General features: G+C 43.1%; 1 protein-coding gene across 9 annotated transcripts in view; it reads right to left on the bottom strand.

Moving 5' to 3' along the window:
- The window catches only part of BDP1 (B double prime 1, subunit of RNA polymerase III transcription initiation factor IIIB), a 114,484-nt gene extending 105,020 nt beyond the window's left edge, over positions 1 to 9,464 (bottom strand). For 8 of the 9 annotated variants that reach the window (XR_002522584.2, XR_002522585.2, XM_021939436.2 and 5 more), the window contains exons 1-5: positions 8,986 to 9,464; positions 7,235 to 7,511; positions 4,124 to 4,233; positions 1,631 to 1,690; positions 310 to 435 (exon numbers count right to left, since the gene is read on the bottom strand). Coding sequence is in view for 6 of the 9 variants with exons in the window: in XM_021939436.2 (XP_021795128.2) it covers positions 310 to 435; positions 1,631 to 1,690; positions 4,124 to 4,233; positions 7,235 to 7,511; positions 8,986 to 9,197 (785 nt within the window). In the remaining 3 variants the exon portion in view is untranslated. Of the gene's footprint in view, positions 1 to 309; positions 436 to 1,630; positions 1,691 to 4,123; positions 4,234 to 7,234; positions 7,512 to 8,985 lie in introns of those variants that run through there. The other variant, XM_021939441.2, reaches the window with a different exon arrangement.
- Between the last annotated feature and the right edge of the window lie 4,565 nt (positions 9,465 to 14,029).

Below are 14,029 nucleotides of genomic sequence, written 5' to 3'. Positions count from 1 at the left end.
TGTCAATCTTAGAAATTTATCCTCAGTGGAAGACAGCATATGATTAGTTCAACAGCCTGACTCAATGACCAGTAAAGATGATAAAACAATGGTGTTAGGTTAATAGGAGATAGGGCATCTTCTCATACAAAACAGAGTTATTAAAATTTATAAATTAATCTAACCCACTTTTCCATTTACAATATTCATTATGCAAATATAAATGTCAAGGTCTAAGTGACAAAGGCCGATATAGAAAGAGGACCTCTTTCACTAGACAAAGCATGTTTGTTCTCATATAACTACAATCTCTCTCTCTTTTTTAAATACCTTTCTTCATCCAAAATAATAGAGCCATCTTCTGCCACTTTTACTCGAGGAACCAGTAATGGCCCATCATCTGTCTCTTCTTCCATTTCATTATCTTCAGCATTAGCAGTACTCTTACCTTCTTGCCTACCAGATATAAAGATAAGTTAATTCACAAAGGCATAAAAGTAGTCCCTGAATAGTATAAAACTTAAAATAAATGATTACAAACTCAACCTTCTAGCTATTTCCAACTTTTCCTATAATCCAAATGAAAACAGTATGTGTTGTTAAGGACACAATTAGAGGATTTTCTCAAGTTTTATCTCAACTCCTGGCCTCAAGTGATCTTCCTGCCTTGGCCTCCAAAAGTGCTAGGATTACAAGCCTGAACTACCATGTCCTGCTTGTTTCTCTTCATTTTAAAAGAGAGTAAAGACTTCTTGGGCCAGGCGTGGTGGCTCATGCCTGTAATCCCAGCACTTTGGGAGGCCAAGGCAGGTGGATCACGAGGTCAAGAGATGGAGACCATCCTGATCAACATGGTGAAACCCCATCTCTACTAAAAATACAAAAATTAGCTGGGCATGGTGGTGCACACCTGTAGTCCCAGCTGCTCGGGAGGCTGAGGCAGCAGAATCACTTGAACCCAGGAGGCAGAGGCTGCAGTGAACCGAGATCGCGCCACTGCGCTCAAGCCTGGCGACAGAGCGAGACTCCATCTCAAAAAAAAAAAAAAAAAAAAAAATTTAGCCAAGCATGGTGGCACACACCTGTACTCCCGGCTACTCAGGAGGCTGAGGCAGGAGGATCACTTGAGCCCAGGAGGTCAAGACTGCAGTGAGCTGTGTTCACATCACTGCACTCCAGCCTGGGTGACACAGCAATACCCTGTCTCAAAAATTAAATTAAAATTTTAAAATTACCAAAACAAAAGTCTAACCAAATGTAATTTTTTTTTAAGAGACAAAGTCTTGCTCTGTCACCCAGGCTGGAATGCAGTGGCATGATCATAGCTCACTACAGCCTTGAACGTGTGGGCTCGAGTGATCCTCCCACCTCAGCCTCCTGAATAACCAGGACTACATGTACACACCACCATGCACAGCTTATTTTTACATTTTTTGTAGAGATAAAATGTCACTATGATGCCCAGGCTCGTCTCAACCCCTGGCTTTGGGCAATCCTCCCATCTTGGTTCCGCAGAGTGCTGAGATTACAGGAGTGAGCCACTGTGCCCGACCCCAGTCAAATGTAATTCGACTATAACAGGAAGCACCATTTGATCTCATTTAAAAAATGTAGCAACAGAATATATTCAAAAATAAAATAAAATACTTACTCTCTTGTCTGGACTGGAGTCGATGACTTTTCAGTTTTCTTTTCTTGTTCCAGTGAAGAACTATTGAACATAAATAACAATACCTTTAATAAATTATTAATCTATATCCTCTCAATTCTATCTGTAGGCAGAAGAAAATTATTCTAACTTCTAATTTTTAAAGATATGCCATAGCATTTTGTTAATGACGGTGCAATCCAACAACCGATTTTTCAGTCAAAAGCTTGTCATCACGTACAAATAATTTGTTAGGTCCTAAGTAGAGAATACTCTTTTTTTTTTTTTTAATACAACAATAGGGTCTTGCTGTGTCACTCAGGCTGAAGTGCAGTGGTGTGATCTCAGCTCCACGTAACCTCTACTTCTTGAGTGCAAGCAATCCTCCCACCTCAGCCTCCCAAGTAGCTGGGACTATAGGTGCGTGCCACCACACAGGGCTAATTTTTGTCTTTTAATTTTTTGTAGAGACGAGGTTTCACCATATCGCCCAGGCTGGTCTCAAACTCCAGGGATCATGCCATCCTCCCACGTTAGCTTCCCAAAACACTGGGATTACAGACATGAGCCACCACGCCCAGCAGAGAATGTTCTTATCCTCTAACTCCCCAGTGAAAGGAGGCTCCCAATCCCAAGGCATGAAGCCGCTTAGGTGACTTGTCTTCAACTCCTAGATGTTAAACAATTCAAAACCTAGGTTTCTGGCCCTTTCTTCAACAGGGCCAAACACCTGGTGAATCTGAAAAAGGACTATGCTAAGGAACTGTCCCTACTCCTACCTCTACCTGCTAAACCATCAACAATACAACAATGAGAATTATAAACCTTCTGCCTCAGAAACCCCAGGCTAACTTTAATAAAGAAACTTTGTTCTTGGAGGATTTATTAATCACACTACTACTGTCTTTATTAGAAGGCAGGGCATAAAACTTCGATCACTCCTTTAGATCAGTTTATAGTATGTTAAAAATAGAAACTGCAATCCTTTCAAACTTTTTTTTTTTTTTTTTTTTTGAGACGGAGTCTTGCTCTGTCACCCAGGCTGGAGTGCAGTGGCCGGATCTCAGCTCACTGCAAGCTCCGCCTCCCGGGTTCACGCCATTCTCCTGCCTCAGCCTTCCGAGTAGCTGGGACTACAGGCGCCCGCCGCCTCGCCCGGCTAGTTTTTTTGTATTTTTTAGTAGAGACGGGGTTTCACCGTGTTAGCCAGGATGGTCTCGATCTCCTGACCTCGTGATCCGCCCGTCTCGGCCTCCCAAAGTGCTGGGATTACAGGCTTGAGCCACCGCGCCCGGCCTTTTTTTTTTTTTTAAATGAGACAGAGTCTCGCTGTCTCCCAGGCTGGAGTGCAGTGGTGCAATCTTGGCTCACTGCCACCTTGAACTCCCAGGTTCAAGTGATCCTCCCACCTCAGCCTCCTCCTATGCGCCACAATGCCCAGCTAATTTTTGTATTTTTTGTAGAGATGGGGTCTCACTATGTTGTCCAGGCTGGTCTCAAACTCCTGGGCTCAAGTGATCCTCTCGCCTTGGCCTCCCAAAATGCTGTGATTACAGGGGTGAGCCACCTCACCCGGCCAAAATTGCAATCTTGACTACAGAAAAGTGGCTTAGTTGGTTTTACTATGCCTTGGTAACTAATATAACAAAGAAAAAAATTTTTTTTTTAAACAGGATCTCGCTCTATCACCCAGACTGCACCCAGAATGCAGTGACATGAACATTGTTCACTGTAGCCTCAAATGCCAGGGCTCAAGCAGTCCTCCTGCCTCAGCCTCCCAAACAGCTGGAACTACAGGCACATGCCACCATGCCTGGCTAATTTTTGTATTTTTTGCAGAGATAGGGTTTCACCATGTTGCCCCGGCTGGTCTCAAACTCCAGGACTAAAGCGGCGCACCTGTCTTGGTCTCCTAAAGTGCTGGGATTACAGGCATGAGCCACTGCGCCCAGCGAGGAAATTTAACTTTAATCTCAGAAATAAAGGGCATAATTAAACATCCCCAGAAAGCAATTACTTGAAATACAGCTACTTTTGGTTATGAAATTATATTTAAAAGGACATATGTGTTCCAAATTTTGTCAACATGCTTTTGGAAAACAAAAAACTGTACTATAAAAGTGATATTTATATAACTACATACCCAAAGAAAGTAAAACAGAAGGCCAGGCATGGTGGCTCACGCCTGTAATCTCAGCACTTTGGGAGGCCGAAGTGGGTGGATCACCCGAGGTAAGGAGTTTGAAACCAGGCAAGCCAACATGGCGAAACCCAGTCTCTACTAAAAACATAAAAATTAGCCAGATGTGGTGGTGAGCATCTGTAATCCCAGCTACTCAGGAATCTGAGGCAGCAGAATCACTTGAACCTGCGAGGCAGAGGATGCAGTGAGCCAAGATTGCACCACTGCACTCCAGCCTGGGTGACGGAGCAAGACTCTACCTCAAAAAAAAAAAAAAAAAAAGAGATAGTAAAGCAGAAATAAATTTTACTTACGTCATTGGATTGTTATCTGGTAGATAATATATGAAGTCTCTCATAGTCATTTTTGAACGATCTGGTGGCCTCTGACTTTCATTTATAGCAAATTTGTTTTTCCATTGTTTCTGTATACATAAACACACACAGATCCACTTTTATAAATATTAAAGAATTTCAGACGTACTATATGCAAATATACAGTCCACTGTTGCATTCACTATAAGTGCTCTAATATTATTCTCACCCCAGTTATGTAATTTTGTAGATGGAATATTAAAAAGTTGTAGCACATTACCCTTAATAGTTTTTAGTTTTTATTTATCTACTTTTGAGATGGGGTCTTGCTGTGTTGTCCAGGCTAGAGTGCAGTGATGCAATCATAGCTCACTGTAGCCTTGAACTCCTGAGCTCAAGCAATCCTCCCACCTCAGCCTCCCAAGTAGCTGGGACTACAGATGCTTGCCACAACACCTGGCTAATTTTGTGGGGTTTGTTTTGTTTTGGTAGAGATGGAGTCTCCCTCCGTTGCCAAGGCTGGTCTCAAATTCCTGGGCTCAAGGGATCCTCCTGCCTCAGCCTCCTAAAGCACTGGGATTACAGGAGTGAACCACACACCCAGGCAGCATTTAGATTTTAACAACTAAAGTGACTAGGACTAGATAAAAGCTCAATGTGGCCAGGCACAGTGGCTTATGCCTATAATCCCAGCACTTTGGAAGGCTGAGGCAGGAGGATCGCTTGAGCTCAGGAGTTACCAGCCTGGGCAACATAATGAGACCCTATCTCTACAAAAAAATACAAAAAAATTAGCTGGATGTAGTGGCATATGCCTATAGCCACAGCTACTTGGGAGGCTGAGGTGGAAGGACCACTTGAGCCTGGGAGGTTGAAGTTGCAGTGAACTGTAATCATACTAGCACACTCCATCCTGGGTGTGCTTGTCTCAAAACTAAATAAATAATAAAAGAATAAAACTAATAAAGCTCAATGTATAAAATGCTTACTGATGCCTTCTAACTAAACATCTTAATAGCTCACTGAGAATTTATGCTTACACAGCTTTTTTTTTTACCCTGTAGTGAACTGAAATTCAGTGTATTTTGTAAAATTCTTGAAGCAAATGTTTAATCTTTAATTCCCCAAAATAAATTAAATACGCAAGTAAGCAGTTTCTGTAAAATATAGAACTTTTTTTTAATCCCCCACCCCCAATTCCCAACCCATAAAACATTTTTAGAAGCTTACTCTTTTTTTTTTTTTTTTTTTTGAGACATAGCCTTGCTCTGTCACCCAGGTTGGAGTGCAGCAGTACAATTTTGGCTTACTGCAACCTCTGCTGCCCAGGTTCAAGCAATTCTCATAAGGCTTACATTTTAGAAGACATAAATTCAAAGCTTGTTTTCTCCTGTGTAAAACAGTGATATCTACTTCACACAGTTGATATAATTACATAACATAATAGACATAAAGCACCAAGCAAAATGCCTTCCCTTAATTTAAAAAAAACTAAATAAAAGAGGCATTTTATAATTCATAACAGGAGCTGACACTGGTTGGGCACTTACTATTTTCAAGACACAGTTTTTCTGTTTGATTTTTTTTGAGACAGAGTCTCGCTCTGTCACTCATGCTGGAGTGCAATGGCGCAATCTTGGCTCACTGCAACCTCTGCCTCCCGGGTTCAAGTGATTCTCCTGTCTCAGCCTCCTGAGTAGCTGAGATTACAGGCGTGCACCACCATGACCAGATAGTTTTTGTATTTTTAGTAGAGACAGCGTTTCACCATGTTGGCCAGGCTGGTCTTGAACTCCTGACCTCAGGTCATCAGCCCACCATAGCCTCCCAAAGTGCTGGGATTACAGGCATAAGCCACCACACCAGGCCCATTTTAAGTGTGTTTTACACGTATTGACTCATTTAATCTTCACAACCCTCCAATGAGATAGACAGAGGTTGAGCATCTCTTATCTGAAATACTTGAGACCAGAAATGATACACATTTTGGAATTCTTCACATTTTTGAATATTTGCAGAAGACATACTGGCTAAGCATCTCTAACCTGAAAATCTGAAATCCAATATGCTCCAATGAGCATTTCCTTGGAGCATCACTTTGGCACTCAAAACATTTTGGACTTTGGAGCATTCTCAATTTCAGGGATGCTCAACCTGAACTATTATTGGTCTTATTTTACAGATGAGGAAATAGAGTAATTAAATTACTCAAGGTCACATAGCTAGTAAAGAAATGAAGCTGAGGTTCAATCCTTAAGTATGTAACTCCAGGGCCAGCACACTCTACTGCTGTTACCTGCCCTTCTAGAAAAGAAATCAATCCTCAAGATTAAAAAGAACATGGACTCTACTATATGCATACCACAAATTTTTCCCACTTGTAATTTTCCATATTGTCAATTTAGAAAACATTACCAATTCATTCTGCTCAACTACATTTGTCTTTTTTTTTTTTTGGAGACCGTTTCACTCTATCACCCAGGCTGGAGTACAGAGGCACAATCTCGGCTCACTGCAACTTCCACCTCCCAGGTTCAAGCAATTCTCATGCCTCAGCCTCCCCAGTAGTTAGGATTACAGATGCGTGCCACCAGGCCCAGCTAATTTTTGTATTTTTAGTAGAGACAGGGTTTTGCCATGTTGGCCAGGTTGGTCTTGAACTCCTCACCTCAAGTGATCTGCCCGCCTAGTGCTCCCAAAGTGCTGAAATTACAGGCATGAGCCACCAAGCCCAGCATATGCTTGCCTTAATTCAAATAAATACATCGCTTGTCACTTGGATATCTTTATATGAAAAATCTGACTGAAGGTTTATTTTATAAATATGTTTGTGTATGTATATCTATGTGTATGTGTATGAAACTTATTTGTGACCTTTACTAAAAACAGTGAAAACATAAATAAATAATGTAAAAATTACTATCAGTGAAAAATGTAATTTAAGTCCATGGTGTATCAATCAATCCATTAACAAGAAGGGATGTTCTATTGACTAAGGGATGTTATGCGGTTTTGTTCCCCCATCAAAATGCTACAAATGCTTTTCTTCCCAATGATTCCTTACTAACATAAACAGAAGGCAACACCAAAATCCTGATTCTCCTCCCTTACCTTCTCTTTTCTCAATTCTTCTTTTAACATTTCCCTCAGTTTCTGGGCTTTGTATATTCGGTATCTGTCTGAGCACGGCTGTTTCTCTTTTGTTGAAGTGGCAGTTGGCTGTGCAGCCTCTTGATTAACTGTAGATAAGGGATGAGATTCTGAAGGAACACTGACACTAGCCTTAACCAGACTAGAAGTACTTGATATTCGCTTTCTTCTCTGTGAAACAGCAGGGGAAGATCTACTGGATTCTTCAACATCATTGTCACTACCAGTCTTTTCAGAACTGTTGAAATTAAAAAAGAAAAAAAGAGGGCACCATGAATCTTCTGTTATACATGCTAGTTTTAAAACTTAGTCTGGTGAAAATCCAAAACCGCAATCTCGTAATTAAAAAAAAATTAATAACTTGAGATGTATGATAATTATGACAGGTTACAAAAAAATTTCTTTAGTAAATCTTTTAAATATATATAAATTCTAATAGACTCTTAATCTTTTCCAAACATAAAGTCCCTAGGCACGTTAGAACACATAATTATAGGCTTAGTTCCCTCAAAACAAATAACCAAGTTACAGAACAAAGCTTAATCAACCTAATTTGAATTACTAAGTAAAAAAGTAATAATTTATAATTAAATTAATTTATATATAAAAATAAAAAAATTTTAATTCACTCTGACATTTTAAACTGGTCTAAACTACCGGCATTTTACTTATCAACCAGAGGTCAAATCAAATATGCAAAACTTCAAACCTCTGAAATACCTATATTGCAGTGTTTGAAGAAAAACATTTAGTTACAGTAGCCAAACCCAGTTCCCTTTGAGGCAGAAATCATTTATCTTTTGTCAAGTACAACGCTACTTATACAGCCATCAGAATAAACTCTTCAGTCAAAAAAAGTACTGAGTCACCCCAAATTGCATATTAGATATGGAACACCTCAGATATAAATATTTCAGGAATGGTCTATAAATGCAACTTAAGTCAAGAAAAGAGGTAGTATAAGTCAATAATTAAAAAGTCTACTTTTTTCATATTTTACAATTACTTATAAAAAATTAGAAAATGCCTTAACTTACAGAATAACCTTTCCAGGAAGACTTCAATTTAAATTCGTATCTTAGCTGTTATGACAATGTGATACATGCATTATCTGCATTTCACTCAATAATGTTGAGTGCATAATGACAGAATATATATCCTATAGATTTTTACAACTAGCAAAGACCCACAAAAAATTTATAAAAAGAGGCCGGGCACGGTGGCTCACGCCTGTAACCCTAGCACTTTTGGCTGAGGCAAGTGGATCACTTGAGGTCAAGAGTTTTGAGTACAGCCTGGCCAACATGGTAATTATCTTCTCCTTTAAAAAATAAATACTTTATATTTTGAAAGACAAAAACACTTCCCTGCAAAGCACTCCAGAAGGATGAAAACTATGGTGACCTAAACTCTCAAATGAATAGTGTGGCTATTCTTCACTTCAGGACTGCCATACCCCGATTCTTCCCACCACCACTTCGAAGACATGGTCTCCTCTCGGAGAATCTACAGCCCGTGACAAAATCCACATAAGCCACACCCTGCAGGTCAGACAACCAAACTGCAGTTTGGAGTGGTTTCATCAAGCCTCAACTGAAAGGCTTACTGCAAACGACAGCGGACTCCTATGATAAAATTCATTTGCTCAGCTTCCAGGTGACAGGCCCGGAGAGGCGGGGCAAATGAAAATTCTTCCCTCTGCAAGCTCTTACCTGCTCCTAGGAGCCTTTTCTTGGGGCTCCGCTCCACCGAAATCGACTGCGGGTACATCTGTGGGCTCCGCTGGCTTGGAAGCAGAATCCGTGGCAGGCTCCGGCGGCCTGGGAGACTCCTGTCCACGCTGGGGATTGAGAGCTGTGGAGCCCCTGGCGCCTACACTAGGCCTGACATTCGGCTTCACGCTAAGGCGTGCCCTGCGGAACATGGCGGAGGCAGGGGGCCCGGGGAGGCAGCCTTGACGGCCGCTCACAGCCCCGAGCCCCGGCGGCTGCCCGAAAAGGGGATTAGGAACTACGCCCTCCCCACAAAGCCACACTACCAGCCCAGGGGGCAGCTACCGCAGTTTCACTCCGCCGCCGCCGCCGCCTCCTCCTCTCTCCCGCCGCCGCCGCTTTTTCATGACCCTGCCACACACTGATGGCTAAATTTCACCCTCCTCCCAGCTCCCCCGCCCTCACAAGGCGCCGGAACTGATTGCGCCATCAGCCAGCGCCGCAGAATGACGTCAGACGCACAGCACTGGGAGCCATGGTAACTACCAAGCTACTGAGACTGGGTTACCTGCGGACCAGAAATTGAGATGCAGAGATATTTGCTCTTTCTTCTCCAGAAGTCCTTAGGAGTAGTTGAAAAGAGGAAAAGAAGAAAGTCGACTTCTCAGCTCAAACCTTTACTGGAAGTATTAAAATCGCTGGCCGATTTTATTTTTAGAAGGTCATGAAGGGTTTAGAAATTCTAAATTGAGTAGACATAGATTAAATGCTGGTGTGAAGAAACTGATAATAGTTACCTCCCAGGAGAGGAATGGGTTTCTGGAAAACACATCGTGGTAGGAAGACTATTTACCGTACGCTCTTGTGTACTTTTTTGTTTTTTTCCTTTGAGACAGGATCTTGCTCTGTCCCCTAGGCAGGAGTGGTACAGTAGCGCGATCTTGGCTCACTGCAGCCTCCACCTCTCGGGCTCAGGCGATTCTCCCGTCTCAGCCTCCCAAGTTGCTGGGACCACAGGCGCGCGCCACCAGAAAAGGCTAATTTTTTTTTTTTTTTTTTTTTTTTTGTATATTTACTGGAGATGGGGTTCATCATGTTGCCCAAGCTGATCTTGAACTCCTGGGCTCAAGCGATCCACCCGATTTGGCCTCCCAAACTGCTGGGATTACAGACGTGAGCCACCACGCCCAACCTCCTTGTGTACCTTTTTTTTTTTTTTTTTTTTTTTGAGATGGAGGAGTCTCGCTCTGTCTCCCAGGCTGGAGTGCAGTGGCGCGATCTCCGCTCACTGCAAGCTCCGTCGCCTCCCGGGTTCACGCCATTCTCCTGCCTCAGCCTCCCGAGAAGCTGGGACTACAGGCGCCCACCACCACGCCCGGCTAATTTTTCTGTATTTTTAGTAGAGACGGGGTTTCACCGTGTTCGCCAGGGTGGTCTCAATCTCCTGACCTTGTGATCCGCATGCCTCAGCCTCCCAAAGTGCTGGGATTACAGACATGAGCCACCGCGCCCAGCCCTTTGTGTACTTTTTAATATGAATGTATCACCCGAGATCTTGCCACTGTACTCCAGCCTGTTTAAAAATCATTGTAGTTGAAACTTTGTAAATTATTGTGAGTATTCTTAATCTGCTTCAGGAGGTAGCAGTAAACAAGACGTTCTGGATTTGGGAGGAGAAAATACAAAAAAGAAATGAACAAGATATTTTTAAAATGTATCAGGCCAGGCATGGTGGCTTATGCCTGTAATCCCAGCACTTCAGGAGGCTAAAGCAAGGCAGATTGCTTGAGGTCAGGAGTTCGAGACCAGCCTGGCCAACGTGGTCTCTACTAAAAATACAAAAATGAGCCAGGCCTGGTGGTGCAAGCCTGTAATCCCAGCTATGGGAGGCTGAGACAGGAGAATCGCTTGAACCCTGGAGGTGGAGGCTGCCGGAGCCAAGATGGCACCACTGCACTCCAGCCTGGGCGACAGAATGAGTGAGAATGTCTTAAATGAATTAATTAATTACAATAAAATAAAATGTATCAAATGTCGTGAAAGAAATTTAAGGGTTGAACGCTGGGCATGGCGGGGCACGCCTATAATCCCAGCTACTGAGGAGGCTGAAGTGGGAGGATCTCTTGAGCCCAAGACTTCCAGATCAACCTGCTCAAAATATTGAGACCCCTAAAACAAATTACCCACATGTAGTGGCTGTGATGGCTGCCACCTCTAGCCCCAGCCACCTGGAAGGCTGAGGCAGGAGGTCCAGGCTGCAGTGAGCTATGATAGTGCCACAGCCCTCCAGCCTGGGTGACAGAGAAAACCTCGTCTCTAAAACAAAAATGTAATAATAAGAAGAAAAAAAAAGGCCGGGCGCGGTGGCTCAAGCCTGTAATCCCAGCACTTTGGGAGGCCGAGACGGGTAGATCACAAGGTCAGGAGATCGAGACCATCCTGGCTAACACAGTGAAACCCCGTCTCTACTAAAAAATGCAAAAAACTAGCCAGGCGAGGTGGTGGGTGCCTGTAGTCCCAGCTACTTGGGAGGCTGAGGCAGGAGAATGGCATGAACCCAGGAGGCGGAGCTTGCAGTAAGCTGAGATCCCGCCACTGCACTCCAGCCTGGGTGACAGAGTGAGACTCTGTCTCAAAAAAAAAAAAAAAGAAAGAAAAAGAAAAAAAATGTACGGGACAATGTAATAGAAATTAATGGGAGGGAGGCTGGCAGTAGAGTGGCTAGGGAAGTCCTCTATGATGAGAGGAAAAATAGCCAGAGCTGAGGTTGGCCTTGGTGGTATTGGGCCAACGTTTGAACCAGTGATACAAATCCCCTGACTCATGGGAACACAAAGGTGTGACTTTCTTCTTGGAAGGAAAAGAAAATCCTACAAGAATACGGTAATACATTAATAACAAAATGTCAAGGAATAAAATCCTGAACTGACTGAAGAAATAGATCACCTAAAGGGAGAACAAAAAAGAGGCAAGTGCTTTTGAGAGTAGGAAGGCAAGACTGAAAGCAGAGAAGAGAAAAGATATGTCTCTAAGACTATGAAGAAAATGAAGGTCTGGAGGCCAGGCACAGCTCGTGCCTGTAATCCCAGCACTTTGGGAGGCTGAGGCGGGCGAATCACTTGAGCCCAGGAGTTCAAGACCAGTCTAGCCAACATGGTGAAAACCCATCTCTACCAAAAATACAAAAATTAGCTGAGCATGGTGGCTTGCGCCTGTAATGCCAGCTACTCAGGAGGCTGAGGTTGGAGGATTGCTTGAGCCCAGGAGGCAGAAGTTGCAGTGAGCCAAGATAACACTACTGCACTCCAGCCTGGGTGACAAAGTGAGACCCTGTCTCAAAAAAAAAAAAAAAAAAAAAAGAAAGAGAGAGAGAGAGAGAGAGGATGAATGGAAGGGAAGGGAAGGGAAGGTCTGTGGATTCTGTGGGCTCCCTGCAATACTCTGGAAAAGGAACGGGATCTCAGTTTTATCTAAAGAAGCTCAAGAATTCGAGAGAATCCCCCGCTACAGATGTCTCAGGAATCTTGGAGGACTACACAGCTTTGAACAGCATATTCTGATACAAACCGAAGACATAGGGCCTTTCCCCAGATGGGCTTCTGTTCCACTTAAGAAACTAGGGCATTCTCCCAAGTTTTTACAGGTCAGAAAGTAAATAGTGACTAAGATTCAATTTCCCACCAGTAAAGGGATGGGATCAGAATCAGATTAAGTTTTATTATTAAATATAAAGCCATAAGACATTTGTTACACAAGTTTGTGGAATAAATTCTCAGTGGCATCATAGTAATTTTTTAAATCTCTACTTTTCTCTGAGAGACATACCCAACACGTTTTGTGTACATGGGGTATATCATGTGTAGCCCTACGACTTAAAAACTGCAAAATTTTTCAGCTGCAAATAAAAATGTTCAGTGACATTAAATTGAGAGAACATACAAAAACAACTCTACCACCTACCGGCCGGGTGTGGTGGCTCGCGCCTGTAATCCCAGCACTTTGGGAGGTCGAGGCAGGCGGATCACGAGGTCAGGAGATCAAGACCATCCTGGCTAACACGGTGAAACCCCGTCTCTACTAAAAAAAAATTAGCCAGGCGTGGTGGCGGGCATCTGTAGTCCCAGCTACCGGGAGGCTGAGGCAGCAGAATGGCGTGAACCCAGAAGGCGGAGCTTGCAGTGAGCTGAGATTGCGCCACTGCACTCCAGCCTGGGTGACAAAGCGAGACTCCATCTAAAAAACAAAACAAAACAAGCAAACAAAAAACCAACTCTACCACTTACCTTCCAATCCCACCCCATTCCCTCTTTAGATGATCTTATCTCTAAAGATCTAGTAACCCTAGCTACTGGGAGGCTGAGGCACAAGAATTGCCTGAACCGGGGAGGCTGAGGCTGCAGTGTGCCAAGACTACACCAGTGTACTCCAGTCTGGGCAACAGAGTGAGACACTGTCTCCAAAACAAAACAAAACACGGTGCTAGAAAGTGAATCTTTTCCTTTCAAGTTACTTCACTCAGTGGAAACAGATGTTAGCAGTATTAAGGAAGAAAGGTGGGGTGTGGGGATAGGATAGTGATGTGTGCCAGGCTCTCTGAATTTGAAGGAATAATGACAGTAAGAGCTAACATATTGAGTGCTACCATATGTTGGGGACCTAGTACTTCACATACATTAATTCAGTTAATGAAGGAGGTACATGCCTCCCCATTTTACAGATAAGAAAGCTTTAACATAATGAAATAGTGTCCAAGTTGGCATAGCTACTAATTAGTAGAGATGGACTTTCAACCCAGACAGTTCATCTCCAGAGCTCCTCAGTCTTTACTTTCTCCACCTTCTCTAAAATAGACGATTGTATGAGGTAATAATTGAAGTTTGGTCGCATCTCCTTGAGGATTCGTTATCCTTGTTACTAATGCTTTCGTACTGTATAAATGTCAGATCTTCCAAAAATAAAACTTTTTAAGGCCGGGCGCGGTGGCTCAAGCCTGTAATCCCAGCACTTTGGGAGGCCGAGACGGGCGGATCACGAGGTCGGGAGA

Source organism: Papio anubis, chromosome 5 (assembly GCF_008728515.1).
Source record: "Papio anubis isolate 15944 chromosome 5, Panubis1.0, whole genome shotgun sequence".
NCBI classification, from domain to species: domain Eukaryota; kingdom Metazoa; phylum Chordata; class Mammalia; order Primates; family Cercopithecidae; genus Papio; species Papio anubis.
This window is presented reverse-complemented; position numbering and strand designations above follow the sequence as displayed.